We start from the raw sequence: 20,179 nt of genomic DNA, 5'->3' as shown, positions 1-20,179 counted from the left end.
TAACTTAATGGTAAGCAAAATAATCTTAAACGATTTTGATGTCGTTCTTCACATACATTGATCGTGTTTGTAGTAAAAATAAATGAGTTTGAGTGTTGTCTTTCACGACGAGACAAGCCATAATAGCAGAAAATAAATTTTACTCATTTATGTGGCACTAAATAATAGGATCTATCTTCCAATTTAATTCAGAAAGTAAAATGAAAAAAAGACGACAAAAAATATGTTTGTACTAAAGAGACATTTGCACTAGAATCAAGTATAATTACACACCAAGACACAATTCAAAATGAAGGAAAAAATTACTCGTGTGACCAATGCGAGAAGAAATTCGAGTTCCGAAGTCATTTGAGTAGACACCAAATATCAGTACACAAAAGTCGTATAGATTTTGCGTGCGACCAGTGTACTAAGAAGTTTGTGAAAAAATCGAGTTTGTTTACGCATCAAAAATTAACGCACAAAGATCGTAAAGATTTCTCATGCAATAAGTGCGAGAGGAAATTTGAAAATAAATCAACTTTACTCAAGCATAAAAAAATATTCCACGAAGTTTTCAATAATTACTTATGTGAAGTGTGCGCCAAGAGATTTGATACCAAACACAGGTTGCTATTGCACATAAAGGCAGTACACGAGGGTCGAAAAGATCCCCTCTCGAAAGTCGACAAAGATTACTCATGTGACAATTGCGGGAAGAAATTTTCAAATGAACGGTATTTACACTTGCACATAACTACAGCCCATGAAGGTCGTAAAGATTTCGCATGCAATAAATGCGAGATAAAGTTTGGGAATAAAAGTAATTTGAGAAGACACCAAAATACAGTACACGAGGGTCGAAAAGATTACCCTTGCGACAAGTGCGAAAAAAAATTCGGACATAAATCTAGTTTACTTTTCCACCAAAGGACAATACACGAAGGTCTCAAAGATTTTGTATGCGACAAGTGTAAGAATACATTTGGACGTAAAGATCATTTGCTCAAACACCAAAAAACAGTCCATGATGGTTGTAAAGATTTCTCATGTGATGATTGCGGGAAGAATTTCGGACGTAAAGAGCATTTGTCTAACCACCAAAAGATAGTACACGAAGGTAGAAAAGATTTTGCATGCATTAACTGCAAAAAAAAATTTGGATATAAAGCAGATTTGTTCAAGCACCAAAGGACAGTGCACGAAGGTCGCAAAGATTACGCATGTGATTTTTGTGAGAAGAAATTCGGCGAGGAGAGAACTTTATTCAGACACAAAAAAATAGTCCACGAAAGTCGCAAAGATTTCGCATGCGGGAAATGTGAGAAGGCATTTGGAAATAAATCAGATTTGTTGAGGCACCAAATGGTAGTTCACGAAGGTCGCAAAGATTTTGCGTGTGACGAATGCGCAAAAAAATTTGGACAAAAATCGCATTTGCTCAGCCACCAAAAGACGGTGCACGACGGTCGCAAAGATCACTCATGCAACAAATGCGAGAAAAAATTTGGATATAAATGTCATTTGCTCATTCACCACAGAACAGTCCACGAAGGTTGCAAAGATTTTGCGTGCAACAATTGCGAAAAGAAGTTTGGGCACAAAACGCATTTGTTGAATCACCAAAGGACAGTTCACGAAGGTAACAGAGACTACGAATGCGATAAGTGCGAGAGAACATATGGACAAAAATCTCATTTGGTCTCTCACCTAAAGATAGTCCATGAAGGTCGCAAAGATTTTGCATGTAACAAATGCGAGAAGAAATTTGGGGATCCAAGCAATTTGAGAAGACACCAAAATACAATCCACGAAGGACGGAAAGATTTTGTTTTCGAAAAATTCGAGCAGAAATTTGGACGTGAATCAAGTTTTTTATAGCACAAAATGACAGTCCCCGAAGAACATTAAGATCTTGTGGATTTCTATTCAATTCAATTGGACACCGACAAGAGTCTATAAAATTTTAGAAACTATCTTCTGGACAATTCTCGAAGTTTGATGATCCAATTTTACCTTGGATGATAATCCAATATTTATGAATAATTTTTTGTTTGTACAAATTTCTCGAACTCATTGCAGTCATATGCTTGAAATAGTTTATTAGAAAATAGCATGTATCTTGCAATGGAATAATGAAAAGCACAATTTTTTTTTCTTGACAACATAGTAAATATATACAGATACTTAAATAGATGTTTTTCTTACATTTCAATAAAACATTGTGATAACATAATGTTATATTATTTGCAATTATCATTACGCCTTTGTTCACTGTCGCGATTTCAACCAGACTTTCGTCTCTCTAAAACAGTTACCGTACCTTATAACGTCCCGCAAAAAAAAGAGGGTGAAAAAATGTTACGTTCGACGTCGTTACATAGCATCGATGATCAAATTATCGCGTCACAAAAATCGTTCTCATTCCTTATGATCAACCTCTCGCGCGCGGTATACGTATATATACGCACGCAATCGAATCTAAAAAATTTCACACCGATACATAACGCAGTCGCGCAACTATGCAGCCGCAATGTCGTCGTCGCGCAGCACACCCGGTATACGCCCGAGTACGCCACTGCTCCGTCTCGTTTCAGCACGCGTAGGTATATCGATCTACTTTCAGCGCACCGGAGAGTCTCGAGTTTAGATTTTTTTTTCGTCGTTTTGTTTTTTTTTTTTCTCCTTCGACTCTTGTAACACCGGGACCGCAATTGGCATCCATTTTTCCTCGAGCGAGCTATCTGCGCTGCGTTGCGATTGTTGTTTTTTTTCTTCTTCTTCTTCTGCCCCTCGCCCCCCCTTTTTTTCATTCCGCAAGATGCTTCTCTCTGTTTCTATACGCGTGCCTCGAGTCGATCGTCGGTTTAATTATAGCGCGCGCGCAAACACGGCAACCTCGTAACGGTGCACCATATATACATTCGAGCTTTCTATACAAATGCATCGTATTATACATTTGTTCAATTCGTAATTCTCAATTAATTTCTCCATGGGAAAATGATTGTACAGCGATATCTGTATTTATTTTTTTTTTTTTTTTTTGCAGATGCCCTCGACGGATAATTTAATCAGCGCAGTACTTGCGAGTACAAAAAGACCAAAAAAAAAGAGAAGAAGAAAAAAAAAACCAAGATGAACCCTCGAAGTTTAAAGTACGACTCGAATAAATGCCTCGGCCGAGAGACTCTCTGCGCCGAGCGAAATGCCTTGTTTTTCCCGTCCGTTTCTCACGTATTATATACACAAGAGAGGGACTTTGAAGTCGGCACGATCGCTGCTGCTGCTACCGCCGTAACGTGTGTACATGTATAGGAGGTAAGTACAAAAATTTCGCCCATTCCTCATTGAGCCGTCGCGCGCGAAATCCTCCCTCTCTTGGGCGCTTTAACGAGCGACGTATATATACACGAGGCTAAAATAAACAAATGATGAGAGAGAGCAGATAAGTAAATGCCGGATGCGAAGTAAGACGCCACGAGCGCGAACCGCCGCGTTCGATGAGCGAAATCAGCCGTGCGCGCTCGGCTTAGAGCCGCTGCTGCAACGGAGAGCTCGTTTACTTATTCGTCGCGCGCCTGGCATCCGCTGCGACTGTTGCAGCGGCTGCTGCTCATTTGCGATTCCGTCCGCGCGGCGAAACATTAAAAGCGACGACGTCGTTGCTGCTGCTCGAGGAAAATCGAGGGAAGGAAAAAGGAAGAGAAAATGAGAGCTCCTCGAGAATATACAAGGGGTTGAAAAAAGCTCATAGAGAAGGTAAGAAACTTCAGATCGAGCGCGGAAAAGTTTGTTAATAGCTTAAAGCTGCAGTTAGTAGTCTCGAACAGGAGGAAATTGAGCGCGGGCCACTACCACCACCACCACCGGAGAACGAACTGTTAATTAAGACTCATTATAATGTGCGCCCTTGCGCCAACTTCCACAACTTTAAATGTACACGGCGAGCGCGGGGGTTGGCTGCTGCTGCTGTACACACCAATTTGAGAGAAACTTGATAAAATCGCGCCCGAGCTTAACTTCTTGATACTCGCAAGCAGCATCAGCAGCAGCAGCTCTCTCTATTTCGCTCGCTATAAGCTCTCTCTCTGTGGTATGGAAAAAGATAGAAGCTTCAGCAGCGAGTTCATTGCGGGATCAATACCGCACTCCTATATATATATAGCAGTTGTACCAGTAGTAGTAGGTGGTATACAAATGTATGTGTGTGTGTGAGTGCGCGTAGGAGTGGCACCGGTTATATATACCGCGCGCTACTATACGTGCCATTGGACGCTCGTCTGGCTGCGCATCGATTGGTCCGCGCCCGGTGTTTACTTCTATACCGTCTCGGTGCAGGCGGGAGGCGGAGTTGAGTCGAGTCGCAACCGTAGTATACACACTGCGCTGTGTCATTTCGTGTACATGTATATATATAGAAGCAGCGCGACGATCCACCATGACGCGGCATCGAGCGAGTTCAAAAGAGAGAGGGAGGCGGGAACTGCGCGAAGCGGAGAACGAGAACGCGACGGAATTGTATACTATCACTGCTCGTGTGTGCTCTTGTGTGTTTGTGTGTGTTGGTAGTGGGTAGTGGTGGGACACACACACACACATACAAACACTCGGCAAATAATACAACTATCTCTTTCCTGTCCCCCCGCTGCTGCTGCTGACTATACAGCCTGTGTGTGAAGTTAGTGTCAGTTTGTGCTCGTACATCGTGCTGGCAAGTCGTCGTCGTTGTGTCGCCTGTGTCGTCGTCGTCGTGTTACGATATAAGCGCGTGCTACATCGCGATAACAATAATAAAAAAAATAATAATTAATAAATAATTACGGCGATCGTTCGCGAGGAGTGCACACATACGACTCGTGTATGCTCGCTGTCGATGTCGTTTCTCTTTAATCGAAATAATAACTAAAAAAAAAGGGTAATAAAATTTTCCAAAGAATTAAGCAGCAGCAGGGGGAGAACACGAGGGAGACTTTTCTCACCCCACCCTAGCCCTCCTCTCTCTCTCTCTCTTCTTCATCTTACCCGTGGTGATACCGTGATTAAATTTCCGTCTATGAAGTGCGAGTGTGTTTGTGTGCGAATGATAATAAAAAAAAAAAAAAACGTGTTGACTCACTTTTTCGTGTCCAAGTAGTGCCCCGGTGTGCGTGACATTGAGTCCGATTTATAAGAAAAGAAAAGAAAAAAACGTGTGATACAGGTACATTTATATAGAAATTTTCTACCGAATTTCTAAGTAAAAAAAAAAAACAAGTGTCAAAATCAATCTGTGCGCCGTGCTGTCGCCCACTGGCCTTCAACTGGCTGACATAACGCGACAGAACCCGGATTATCCGGGTTTTCAATACCACTACTTCAATTATCTCGAGGCGAACAGCCACAACAACAACAACCACAACAACAGCGGCAGTGGCGGTAGCGTATCCTCGTCGTCCTCGTCGTCGTCCGCGTACCACCCCGCCCTGATAATCGGCGGGGACAACAACAGCAGCAGCAACTGCAACAGCAACAGCAACAGTCCCGTGATAATAGACAATCACTATCATCAGTCGGACCTAGTTATAGACGAGCATCAGCGTTGTCATCGACACTATCCAGCAGCACCGCCAGCGCTACCAGCACAGGGCCCGTCCGCGACGGCGGCGGTGAGCATGAGCTGCTCCGAGGTGATGTACCAGTACTATCCGTACCTGTATCAGAGGCCGCCGCCGCCGCATCCGCCGCCGCCACCGCCGCACCCGCACGCGGCGGCTGCGGCCTCGAGCAATGTCGTGGTCGGGGCCGCTCATCCGAGCGTGGCCCACGCCGGTAATCACGCGGCGGCCGCGGCCCATCACGGCAGTCCCGCGAGGCCGGCGCCCTTTCAGCCCTTCTCGCCGGCCGCCGCCACGGCCAGCCACCAGTACGATAGGGTGAGTATCGTATGCTTTTTCACATACATCTTCAGATGTATTCAATTCTGTTTCGATGTTGCCGCTTGGACAATATGTTAATTAAAAAATTAGGGGTGGGAATTATCATAGGCTTGTCTTTTGAGAAGTACCATTAGTATGGATTGAATTCAATATTATAATTCGAAGGATTCCCGTTGATTATTTCCCTCATACACCTTCTTTACGATGAAATTTCCACGACGAAGCGAATGTGCGCGTCGTGCACCTGTCACGACGTGGCCGAACTTTCCACACTTGTATATCGATACCACGATTATAATCTGTCACAGAGATAGTGGGTGGACGATCTAATTCATTATGCAATCGCACGATAGAGATCGTCTTACAGCGTTTGCTTCAAATTTTCTCTTCTCTTGATCCGTTTCGAGTAGCAGCATTAAAATCCCGGGTAAACTCTCCACGCATAATAGAGAAAAACAATAGAGTCGTAGGACCGTCGCTCGAGGCGACACTCGAGATCGTCATCTCGAATTTTAATATTATATTTAATAATTATATAATCTATAAATGCGGTGAGCGACATTATAACCGATAAAAACACAAAAATGGAAACTTTTAAGATGGGAAAATTACATGGGGGATACATCGCTCGAGAAAAGAGTTGTACGCAACTCGAAAAGATTTGCATTTAATCTCGTTACGTATTTATGATGTATATGAATAAAAGTCGACACGGTGCGCACAATGGGGATCGGCTATACTGCTACACCAAGCACTATATATAGTAGACATTTATAATGTCGGATTATACGCGATATACCTACGCATAATGTCGAGTATATAATAAGCTAAGCGCCGGGTGGGCCAACACTTGTATTATCCTATAATACTATACACTATCTTATAATCGGATTAACGCTTGTGACGCGCCGCCGCTTATAATACGAGTATAGTATACGTAACTCCGGTAGCAGCTCTCGGATCAATCATATACATGTACATGCCTGTCTCGCGCTTGGACAGGTGTATATAATGGCTTACACATATACTACGCTACCTATTATATACATGATAATAATATAAAATGCATAAGCGCGGATAGTCGTCGGCGTCATCGCATTGACACGATCCTTTCTTTTCTCTGCTGCTGCTGCTGCTGCTGCTGCCGCTGCTTTGTCGAGTTTCTCATTGTCATTGTACGTCGAACGCGAATTAGAGCCCGTTTTGTCGCGCTGCGTGAGTCCTTTTCCGTATACGATATAATTGCGACGTATATACTGTGCGTAGTGACTCGGCGCAGCGGCAAAAAAGCAGCAACAACGGTCGATCGGATTTGAATGTAAAACGAAAAAGTATCCGTGCCGCGAGCTTGCGTTCTCCAATTTAAAATATACAGCTCTAATATTCTATGACTTTTCTCTCGACCTCTCTTTATAAATTTCACTGTGTGTCGGTACGCGTCGACGTATGCGCGCATTGTACATCGGAAAGCTTTCTTTTGTCCTGATTCGCACACGTCGCATCGAAACTATACGACTTTTGCGATTAGAGGATTCTTCTCCGATATATATATATACGCATTCGGAAATAGTTCTTGCCAGTTGCGAGTTTAGCGACGCTCCACCTGTCGGTGCGGTTGAAAAGCTCATACGAGCAGAGCAGCGGCAATCGAGTATTCTCGAATGAAAAAACAGCTCCCAAAGAGGACTCGGATTTATTAAGAAATAAAAGAGCTCATCTGCGAATAAGATTCGAGCACGTTCGATACATAAATAATGTTTGGAAATGGTTGTTGCCGCTTGCGAGTTTGCGATCGCTCCACCTGTCGGCCGGAGAGGGATCGAAAAGCTCCCCTCCCGATCAAGTACGACGCTGATCGAGCTCGATACGCGGTACAAAACGTATACGTCGTTTTCCAATTATGAAAAGCGACTCTTTTTCCTTGGTAAAGATCTCGTCTGTTTCGCACGGGGCAAAGTTTCGCCGTCGCACCGAGTACGCGACACGACCAATGTAATAATAATACTATTATATGATACGTACGCTGCATTATGAGCCGCGCGAGTGCGACACGTGCTGTGGCTCTCGCGTACGCGCGCACACGACTTGATTTCGCGCCTCCACCTCCACCTTATACTTTCCCGCCGCAGCGGCGGTGGCAGGCGTCAAAATTTCGCCGCTTTATAACGTCATAATCTCTTACTCCCGCGAGTCATCCTCCCTCCCTCTCTTTCTCGCTTCTTCTCCGATACACATATATATTGGAATTATATCCACACGCGATATCTCTCCCTCTTTCCCCGTGTGTGTGTGTGTGTGTGAAAATAATAGCCGCGATTGGCCCCCGTACGTACGGGTACAGATCGCGTCGTCGAGGCAGCTAAAAGCGCATTGAAGACACCGCTGCTGCTGCAGCTTATACGCTACGGTCGTAGCAGCCGCTATCTCACGATCGTTAACCTCTATCTCTTTTATATTTCTTCTCTCTCTCTCTTTTTTTTCAATTTTTTTTTTCTTCGCTCTTGTATATATACGGACAACACCTCCGCGCCCGTCCTGCGCCGGGGCGCATTATATCAGCCGCGTGTGCATATATATAGAGAGAGAGAGTGCATGGTCGTGGCCTTCCGTGCGAGCAGCAGCAGCCAAGCTCAGAGAGAGAGAGAGAGCATTATATTCCCAGCCGAAATTCCTTTATTTCGGACTTTTTCTCTCTCTCGTTCTCACTTCGCATCTCTCGTGCATCTCTCTCTCGCTCACTCGTGTATACCCTTTTCCTCGGCTTTTTCTTCCACGCTTCTTTCTTTCTTACCTTCTACACACACACACACACACGTATATTTATAAACGCGAAGGAGCTCTGGCCTTTATTTTTTTTTATTTTTTGTTTCTCTCGCGCGCTGCGAGCTGTGCTGCGAGACCTTATCTCGTTCACGCGGGCCCGACATTTATTTACCATTCTGTTGTCAAACGCAACGATTATGTTGTCCGATGATCGGCAGTCCCGATCGCTGCGCATTGCATCCATGTGTGCATGTATATACTACCGCGGCAGCAGTTGGGAATCTCTCGTATTATACATATATATGCTGCATCTACATCCGCATATTTCCTATATATACGCACTATCTTGACCTAATTTTGTCGATAAAACTCGAATTTAATTAACGAATGCGGTATGTGCCGAGGCCTTATGGGCGTGGGAAAACTCGCCCAATCCGATTGTTTTATACCACTGTGTTTCGATTAATGACCTGCGATCTTTAATTGAAAATAATATAGATTTAAAAAAAACACACACACACACACACAAGGGGAACCGTCGTTTTCGATGAAACATTTAACTATAATATAATAATGTATAATATCAGCAACTCAACAGCTGTGCGCGATGCGCGCTATTACGCGCAAAAATGCGCGTATCAATGCGCACTCGAGAGAGAGACAGCTGTATCAAGAATTATTTTTATTGAGACATCATCGGCAATTGCGCATTACATTCACACAAAGGATAGGGTGCGTACACTGTACACGCGTGCAATTATCTCATATATACGCGAGCTAAAAGTAAGATATCGTATCCCCCCGCAGTACGATCGGTGCGATCGATCGCGCGGGAGTTTTACAATAACGTTTTTTTTTAAAAAGCTCAAAGAAGCCGAACTCAGAAGAGAGCTGCTTATAAATTTCAATTATCGGATACGTATATGAAGCTGCAGCAGCGCACGCAAAACTGTGTGTGTGTGTGTGTGTGTGTGACGCGCGTGCGAAATCGACTTACACGATCGGCGCGGGATATACTGTACGCGGTGACGACGCGTTGCACGGCGATCTTGATCTCTCACGTTTATATACGGATATACACACAAGCCCATGCGCATATCACTGCAGCTATATATACATACGTGTGTTTGTATATAGGTAAGAGTAAGGAAAAACGCAAAAAAAGATGAACAAAAAAAAGGGAGTCGAAAGAGAGAAAGAGAGTGAGAGAGGATATATTAACCAGAAGTCGGCGCATCGACACGAGTTTACTTTTATTCGATTCGTACTATATAGGCTCACGAGGACGTATAGCCATGAGCTTTTATTTAGGGCCTGACCCGAGAGCTCGTCGGTCATTTTGCTTCTCTTTTCCCTTTGTCGCGAATATAAGAGAGAGAGAGAGAGAGAGAGAGAGAAGTTAACCGGTGTCCTCACAGGCCCCGGGAATTAATAGCCCTGCCGCGTTTATTTCGTTTCTCCTCCTCCTCCTCCTCCGCCACCGTCGCAGCAGCAGCAGCAACGATCCTTTTGCCTCGCGTGTTGCGCATCGCTCTTCCCTCCTCCTCGTTCGAAATGCGTCGGCAGCAGCAGCGGAGGGCTTATAATACCTTTGGCAAATACGCGCGGCTGGGCTCTCGAACGCAGCACACGCCAGCAGCAGCAGCAGCAGCGGCAAGAAATTCGCAATATCGCATCGGTATATATATGTGTGTATAAGGCCGAGCGCTGCGAAGAGAAGCTCGGAGAAGAGAGGAGACAACCTCTCTGGGCCCTATGTGTATGTGTATATGTGTGCAAGAGAGTCTCTCTGAGCGACCTGCTTTCTCACGGTCCGCTCGTTCGCGCGATCCTCTCCGATCTCTGTCTGATCGTCGTTCTTTCTCTCTCTTATAACTCGACTCGAGACTCAGCTCGTATGTGTGTGTGTGTGTGTGTCGTTTATATAAGTGTGTACGCGGCGAAAAAAAAACGACGTCGTTGCCAACAATTCCCTTGAAAAAAAAAGAAAGAAAGAAAGAAAAAGAGAAGCGACTCATTCGTTTACTCTCCCGCGAAGAAGCCGCGCATCGCGCGGTCCTCGAGTCGTCGTCTTTCGAGGGTCGCGCCCGTTAACGCTTAAAAGCTCGGCCGCGAGCTGCAGAAAATATCTCGCCATCCTATATAGTTTATATCGAGGATCGATTTTGCGTTACGAATATGATAATCGCGAAACAATTAGCCACAAGAACCACGACTCGAAAATTATAATATGTATCATTCCGTGCGCGTGCGGTATAAGTAGTAGCGGATAGAGTAGTAGTAGCTTATATGAGCAGCAGCAGGTCAGTAGCGAATCGCTGGAATTCCGTCGCGCGAAGCTCTATATATATATACAACGAGGTATATAAAACAAGAGGCGACGACGACGGAAAGAAAGAAACAAAGAAAGAAATAAGCACGACGACGACGACGTAGAGAGAAGAAGAAGAAGAAGAATAAGAAGAGGAGCTGCAGCAGACTTGACGCGAGCCATATACACACGTTGGCGATGCGGAATGCTCGGGGCCGTAGTAGAGCTAGGTGCATCATCTCTCGCACGCGTGACACACACACGCACACGCATATATATATATAACACGATCGATGTTGCGCGCGCGTGTATAAAAATAATCTTCGTTTAAATATCCGACGCGATGATGAACTTTAATGGCGCGTGCAGCTCACTGCGAGAAATTGATTTTTATCGATAGCTGTTATCGTCGAATTTTGCCAACACTTTGCATTATTGGTTATAGAGATGATTAATTCGCCGAAAAAGCTCGACTCAGTTTTTACGATATATAAATAATATATCGATTAGATCGATCGATCGCGTCCACGGCCAGGCGTGCGCGTCTATTTGCCAATATTGCGCGCGAGAAAAAAAATATACACGCGTGCAGTACACTTACACCCGATGCATTTATATATAGTCTCGTGCACCTCGCTCAGCGGGGGAAATCGACGAGTGCGCGTATACGAGCTACCACGTGCGCGACGTGAGAACGAAAAAAGCACAGACACACACGAGTACATTTTTCACGGATCTTTTTATCGCCGCGCGTAATCGTCGACTTTAGGGTTTCGATCGATCGATCGATCGATCGATCGTCACGGCGGTAAAGACTTTTCATCCGTCAATTATTTCGTATACGCACACATAATTTTGCTGAAATTATAAATGTTACAGCGAATGGATTTCAACGTATTCCGCGATAGCTGCGTACGATATATATATAAAACATTTATATCATTAAGATTCTTGCATGCACTTTTGTGCACGCGCTCGCGAGCAAAGTATTTAATTTCATGCCGCGGTAACTCGATATGCCCGCGTACGCCACGCGCGTGTGTGTGTGTGTAGCTTTTTGCATGCTGCGAAATAATATATATAATGGCGCGCGCCGCGAACTACGCGCTCGGTAGCTCGCAAAAAAAATTCATTGCTCATTTATATATATATATATATATGAAGTTGAGTAAAATAACAGTGGAAACTAATTTTCTTCCGACGAGCAAGTGTAGTGCGGTACACGCTCGAGAGAAGCTTCGTTTGAAGTCGAACCGAAATCGGCGTCCGCGTCTCGTCTCTTTGGCCGAGGTTTTACTTCGGTTTCTCCGTAGTAGTAGCATCGAAAAGAAAAAGAAAAGAAAAGAAACCACGAAATAAAACCTATATCCCATACGGCTGCGTGAACGAATTCTCCGATCTTAGCTTGCTACTATGCTGCTGCGCAAGGCTTGAGTTGCAGCTATATCGCTCGGAGATACGAAGATCTATATGCTGCTACGAAGCGAATCGACGCGCGGCTCTGAACTTCGGGCATTTGGCACGTTTCCACTGCCTGGTCGAGCGCGCCCGAGTTTCCTATATCGACTTGACTTTACGGAGCGAGAATAAAAAAAGGTATACATAACGAAATGCAAATTGTATAACGCGCTACGTACACGCGTAAATGTACAGGCTAATATATGTAGCCCCCTGAGGCGTACAGATGTACAGGGAAGTTTTTTTGTCGTTGTTGTTTTCTTCTCGTGACGTGTTGATACGACGATAAAATCGTATCTCATTAGAAACGACGCGTAAAGATTCGTTTTTAAATATATATATCGTGGCGTTTCAACGATGTAACCCAACTTTTCGTCGTCTCGTTCTATTGTATATACGATTCCAAATTTCCATAATTGCCCCTCGCTGCGATCGTGGATATATAATTTCTCGGATCACCGATCGATCGATGAATTTTAATTCTCTTTCTCGGTACCTCCCGCACTTATATACACATGCGACGATTCAATTGGACCTGTCGTTTCGTGAACAATTTATATAATATAGATATATATATATTATGTAGCATCGGCGCGGAGAACAAAAGCTTTCAAAATCAAGCTGTAAAAGTATCATTAGAATAGGCGAAATAACTCGGCGGCCCCCGCAAAACTGTCATCTCTCTCTCTCTCGCTATCGCGTATTCGCATCTTCGGTAGTTAAAGTTCGCGGCGAAACAGCATTCCGGCCGCGTTATATATAAAATGTTGGGATGATCGCGCTTGGAGAAAAGGCCGAAAAAGAAGAAGCAGCGAGAGAAAGAGAGAAACTTTAAAAACGACAAAGTTTGACTGCTACTACTATTTGCCGCCGCAGCAGCAAAGATTGATTGTAGATAATCAAGAGTTTATTTACATAGACGAAAACGAGATAAAGTATGCTTTTAATTAGTCGATCGAAGAGAGCCTCCCGAGAGGCGAAGACAGCCAAAAAGCAAAAAAAAAGAAGAAAAAGAAGCAGAACTCGAGCGCCCGCAAGATATACTTACCAGGAACCGATCTGGGCGCATCTCTCTGGCTTTTGGTTTTGGTTTTGGTCGCTCGTGGTGTTATACGCACCTCTTCTCATCTATACCTGCTGCCGTTGTCGTCGCGTAGCAAAAGTTCAAAAAAAATATATATATTTATGTGGGACAGAATCGCTCTCTGGAGGTCTCGAGAATAAATTAGCATATAATTCAACGCTCGTCGGAACGCTCAGATCTAGGCCCTTCGAGTGTACATATTCGATCGTTATTTATATACATTTAAGCAATTGCGATCTCGGTGTCTCTTGGCACGCTATTGTTTTTTTATTGATTACTAATCGACGAGCCGAGAGAATGGGAGAGACGATTAAAAGTCAAATTTCGCAACCGCGTTTAGTTAAAGGCCAAACGGCAGCCTATAGCCTCTAGATCGAACACACACTTCGAGCTGGGCGCGCTGATCTTTGAGGACGATATTTGATGCATTATAAATTATACCGTAAGTGTGTGCTGCTGCTGCTGCATGTTTATTATATATACAAACGGGGAATCTTGAGTCGTAAAAGTGCGTCATGTACATATTATATAGCTCTTGTTTTAGCCGAGAAAAGATCATCTTCTCCTTTTTTTTTTTATTTCGTTTTTTGATCGATTAATAAAAATTGCCCGTTGCGCGTCGTCGTGTCATCGTACTTGTTAACCGGGTTCTCCGTTGTGGAGGACCACCTTGGAGAGAGAGAGGTCCACAGCGGCAGCAGCAGCGACACGATATAGGCCTGCCTTTTATCGCTCCCGCTTAGATTAGTTTTATTCGGTTTCTAGAGCCTTTTAGTAGCAATTTAAATCCTTTAACTATATATACATACACGCGTATATGTATAAAATGGTGGCGCTCGGTCGCGTTTTATCGTTTCCGGTTTGTTTGAGTGTGTTTCTCACGAGCTCTCCTTTTCTCTCTCTCTCTTTCCTACGCCATCCGTCAGCTATATAGTCTAAAGTCGGTCGCGAGCTCTTCTGTGTGTGTGTATATAATACTCAGAGAGGCTCTACTTCTATGCGGGCCTCGTTTTAATTAGAATCGAGGAACTTATCGAGCCGAGCAGCAGCAGCAGCGACTCCTCCCCCGCCTTGAAAGAGAGAGAGAGAGAGCGACTACTGCGCGCGCTAAGTTCGACGCGATATCGGGCTCGAGGTCTATAATACCGTTTAGAGAGAAGTGTCTATTATAAATACGTAATAGACTCGTAATTGGATCGCACCTGATCTTCACTGCGTCTGTATATACATCTCGTGTATGATAATCTCGCGCATCGATATGTAAATTAATTTTTTGTTGGCTTGTTGACCTCTGAGGTGATAGTCTCTCTTTCGCTAGATTCGAGCATTATATTAAAACCGCGCGAGGTGCGGAGGAAACTTTCACATTAAACGTGCCGCGCGCGGCTTCGTCGCCTCTTCTCTTCTGTCTTTTTTTTTTCATATACGAGCTTAAGCTAGAGAATTTTACGATCGCGTCGAGGTGTCTCAGAGCGTGCGCTTATCGAGTACTCGTGATCTCCGCTGGGATGCCGTCGTATACTCTCTTCTTTCTTTTCTTTTCATTTTTTTTCGTTTTTAGTTTCTTTCTCGCTCTCTCGCTATAACATGAGCTTTTGTTGGGTAGGAAAAGAGAGAGAGAAAGAGAGAGAGAGAGAGAGAGAAAGAGAGAGAGAGAGAGAGAGAGAGAGAGAGAGAGAGAGTTGCAGTGTGAGACCAAATTTCAGACAATTGAATCCGCAGGATTGAAAATTTCCACCTGTTCGTTCAAACAGTGTTCATGTTCTGAGCATGGCAAAAGTTTTCGCAAAAGTGAGGGCGAAATTTTCATTTTTTTCATTAAATAGAAGCTAAACCCGATTCGCATCAAAAATTTACTGAGATGAATCATGAAAAATCGTTCATCGTCTATTTCAAACGATGTCTTAAACATTCCACCTCGGCCGCCAGGTGGCCGCTCTCGTGAACGATTTTCGGCCTTCGTTCGTTTGAATTTTCTCAACTTCAATCTCGTTTCGACGGTATGATTATAAAAAGGAGAAAGATCTAAAGAAGGAGCCATGACCATCGAGGCCAAAGAATTGGTAGAGTGTCCAAAGGTTTCGCTTTTTAGCACCTGACCCACGAGACGATGTCAATTCAAAAATCAAAAAGCAGCATTTGTAAGTGCTGAAATAATGACTTATCCAAAATTTTCATGTATAAAAATGGACAGTTCATTACCGATTCGTTTTGCCTGTATAACTACTGAGCTCGACTATTTTGCGTTCGGGTTTCGAGATATCTAGTCCCTGCGCCATCTGGCGTCCGATTCGACTACCAATGCACGGGTTACGGCGCGATTCGAGACACAAATGCTCAGCTCGCTTTAATCGAGTAATCGCGATCTTTGGGATGCCGACGTCCTCTCTCTCTCTCTACCTCGGTTTATTTTTCGTTATTTTGTTCTTTCTCGAGCTTTCGTTCGGAAAAAAAAAGAAAGAAAGAAAGACAGCGTGGGGGACGCGTATACGCAGCGTGAGATAACGAAAGCGTCGTCGTCGACGTCTCGCTGCTGCTGCTGCTCGTGTTCGATGCCTAAACGTTTAGGTCGCGCAGAGGGCAAAAAGTGCCGCGCGCGCACGAGAGAGAGAGAAAGAGACACAGACTTCGATTATATGGGGAAGCGCTAATTTGGCAGCGAAGCTTCTGCCACTATATACATACAGGCTGAGAGAAAGAAAGGCCCAAAGAGAGAGAGAGAGAGAGAGAGAAGGAGAGAATGTGTGTATATAATGCGTTTAGTTCAAGGGCTCACACGCGCCCAAGAGAGAGAGAGAACTTCTTATGTGTATAATGTACAAGCGCAGCCTGTCGCGCGTGTTTATATTATATACGCGCACATTTAACCCGATGCGGCGCGGCTTGATTTATTTGGCTCGATGACGACGACGACGACGAAGACTGCAATGTAATGCGTGCGTTGGGTGTATATATCCATACCGGCGTCCTCCGACGTATAGAAAAAGAGAGAGAGAGAGAGTCAAGCGCGTGACATTAAACGCGTAGTTTTTTCGTCTCGTAATTTTTACATAATAATAATAAAATAATAATCCTCTCGAAAAGCCGTGGAAAAGCTCGATAACGAAAAAAAAGCGTATGGCGTAGCCATGCCTGTGTACACATTAATTATAAATGTGCTGACACACCGACGCGGCAGCAGTAAAAAATTCTTTTACGACTTTGAATTTTATATCGGTAATATAATTTTGCGGCTTCAAAAGCCACGCGTACGCGTGCGAGGATATAATACTTTAAGTATCGTAATTTTCGTCTCTCTGGCGCGTTACCGCGTTTGTACGTTGTATTGCATTGGAGCTTTCAATCGGATGGATCTACGAGTATGAGCTTTTTTGCGCTCCAGTACTTAGAGAATAAACGAATACGTTGTACAGAAAGAAAAGAGAGAAAAACGAAAACGGATCGTGTTTTGGAGAAGCGGACGCGCCTGGCGCATAAAGTTGACTAATGCGCCGACTTTGACTCGCTCGAGCTTTACGCGGAGTATAATGTATAGCGGACGATCATCGCTGTAGACAACACACGGATAGTTCGTAAATGAATTATTCGTCTCGTCGACTGACATTTTGGATCTTCCTTTTTTATACAAAATTTTGCCATTCTCGTTACGAGCTTTTCGTTCTTCTATACACATCGACCTTATCTTTCTCACTCGATAGTAGACGCAAACGTGCAATATTATATACGCTAAGCGAGCGATTGGACAGATACGTGTTTCAAGAGATCACTCCCCTCCTTTCGAGGCAGCTATATATACTAAAAATTTGTACAGTTGTAGGCGGAGGAGATCGCGTCAATCATATCTCTCAGCCTCGAGCTCTCTATTGTGTATAATATAAGTGAATGAGAGACCGGTGCCGCAGCTGAACGCATGCGCGCGGGCGGGCACGCGTTATGGCCATCATCCCCGCCGGACGAATCGACGCCAAGACACCGCCGAGTCGCGCGCAGTCGAGCTATATATCGTAAAACGAGTCGCGTTATATATATTTCGTATATCGTATAACACGCCCGCATCGATCTTCGCCGCCTATATTTCAACGCGTATAATAATCGGCCTGTATGTGTGAAATCGTAAATGGCCGAAATTTTTTTCACGCTTGTTCGTACCCTTTTTGTTCGTCTCGGATATTTTGCGGCTGAAGTAAAATTGAATAAGTATTGTTTTTTGTTATTTTGCTTTAATACGCCTTCCATGTTTATTTTGAAAAAAAAATTATTTTGTAATAATTTTATAATAAAAAAGAATCGTTCAAGTTCCTTGGTAGAGATGCCGAACATTAATAATGCACTAATGACCAAGAAATGATTTTTTAAAATGTTTTCAAATGTCCTACCATTAATTGTCTTGTTTTTGGTGAATTTTTTATTATAATTATATTCCGTAATAATTATGCAACAAATATTGAACGCATTTCAAAAGAGCTAAAAATTGCAACTTGATTGCTTCAAAAATTTAGACAAGTATAACCACTTTAAGTATGATAAACTACTTTGAGTCTCCACCACTAGATGTCGAGTATCTTAATTCTGTAAACCTGCAAGTGGCAAAGTGAAATTAATTGTATAAATCAAAACACGACATTGGACTATTGGTATTTATTTTTACTATATTGCCTGAAATTTGCCTTCCGTCCCTGCGCATGTAAGCTCGAATGCTCGATTTTCCTCCCTGCTGGCTTGCGACTAACAGATACATTCACACGCATCAACAAGTTATAATACCATTTAAACTATCTATTAATGTCCATACGTAGCGTAAGTCATCTCAATCATTGCACAACAAAACTTCACCAATTAATCGCGATGAATCTTGAACATTTATCTTCAGATGACAGATCTGATGAAGAAGAGGTACTTCGCGATTTTGATGTAGGAGCGCAGTTAATAATCGAGTCAGAAGCTTTGAAAATAACTGAAAACTGTACAAATGCACGTACTGATGCTCGTCCGTCAAAAAAGATGAAATGTGATGAAATAATCAATGATTCTAATGTAAAATTTGTAAACTGCAATATTCAAAACATTATTATTCATGATAATTATTATTACGATAAAAAACAATGAGTTTTGTTCGTATGATCATATCATATGATTTAACTGAAGTAATAAAAAAAAATGTGTTTTTGTGAAGTAATAAATACCGGGCCTACATATTAGCTTACTACCTCTAATTATGTACGATAATTATAATATTGTTAATTTTGTTGCTCATGATTTTATAGCTAAAATCATTCGCTTGTTTCGTGTGTGAAATTAAACAATCATACTCGAAACAGAAAGATCGAGCGCTGAGATCGATCGGCTTATATCCAACGAATTACCCGCTTATACTCGATGCAAAAGCGCGTACATGTTACGCACTCGTACCCGCTTTTTTTTTTGCTTTAACCCGTGTTCGCGCGTAAACGTTACACAACTCGAACATACATAATCTCTTACAAACCGATTTCGGACGAACACGCACACGACAATTCGGTATCGATGTGCGCACGACGCCGGCTCGGCTCTGCTAGACTTTACACATTCGTTCAACGCGCAGGCAAATACATATACGCCACGCGCCTTTCTTTTATTATAAAAATACCCGTCGATTGCGCGCACGTGTCTCGCTCGGGCTTTTATACCGACCCAACAACTATCACCTCTGTCTCTCTCTCTCTCTCTCTCTCTTGGCTTGTCTGCGTCTCTCTATTGCTCGCGTGAGCTCGCGCGCGCGCGAGATGTCAAACCAGTTGCGCTTAGGCCTCGCTTATAGTTTAACGCAAAACGACACGACAACGACAACAACGACGCAACGACAAAAAAAACACACACGCACACAGAATGAGAAAAAAGAAAGAAAACACGAGAGAGAAAAAAGAAGAAAATTTACTCAAAGTAAAACCTGCTTTGTAGCGCTACTGTTGCTGCTGCTGCTGCTGCTGCTATCTCCGTGTATAACAAACGCGAGCGTCCCGTTTGGAGAAATATATTTATTTATTGTATACTTTAGAAGCGACTTAGAAGTGCGCCTGAAGTGTTCGACTATATGTGTGTACGTATACGCGTGCACACATGCTTTTAGTATATATAGCTATATACGCTGGAATGCGCAGGTGTATTTATAGTTAAAGAGTCTGATTTTTTTTATCCACCGGTAGAGGCGAGCTTTTATATAAAGAGAGAGAGAGAGAGAACAATGTGTCGTTAGCGCGAGGCGCAACGAGGCCGGAAAAAGAAAGAGATGCTGCCTCGGAGAAAAGGAGCATTTTTATTTCTTATTCTCGTGGAAAAGCGCGCTTACTGCGCTCTCTTACAGTACTATCGCGGCTCTCTGCTTGTTATCGTTGTTGTTGTTAGCTATGCTACGAAAAACCAACGCAAAATTTCTTACATTATTAATTCTTGGGTATTTTTACAGAATTCATTAGAAGCTCATTCACTTTCGCGCTGTTTTTGGTAAATGTTTTTGGTAACTTATCAATTACTCGTAATGTATATCGTTGAAAAGTTCAAGACAATTTCAATAGATTAGAGAAAAAAATTAAAAATTATAATTTTCCCAAGTGCAGATCCGCGATTGGAGAAAGAAAGATGTAACGCAAAGAACCCCTAACTGACGGTCATGACAATACAAGTACAGAAGCA

General features: G+C 43.3%; 1 protein-coding gene across 7 annotated transcripts in view; it reads left to right on the top strand.

Annotated features, from left to right (window-relative positions):
- Nucleotides 1-4,682: 4,682 nt before the first annotated feature.
- LOC106659649 (myb-like protein Q) overlaps nt 4,683-20,179 on the top strand; it is a 61,416-nt gene continuing 45,919 nt past the window's right edge. For all 7 annotated transcript variants that reach the window (XM_014382324.2, XM_014382322.2, XM_014382323.2 and 4 more), the window contains exon 1: nt 4,683-5,891. In XM_014382324.2, the coding sequence (XP_014237810.1) occupies nt 5,631-5,891 (261 nt within the window). In that variant the 5' untranslated portion in view covers nt 4,683-5,630. The remainder of the gene's footprint in view (nt 5,892-20,179) is intronic.

This window comes from Trichogramma pretiosum, unplaced genomic scaffold, assembly GCF_000599845.2.
Source record: "Trichogramma pretiosum strain Unisexual culture from Peru unplaced genomic scaffold, Tpre_2.0 scaffold74, whole genome shotgun sequence".
NCBI lineage: Eukaryota > Metazoa > Arthropoda > Insecta > Hymenoptera > Trichogrammatidae > Trichogramma > Trichogramma pretiosum.
This window is presented reverse-complemented; position numbering and strand designations above follow the sequence as displayed.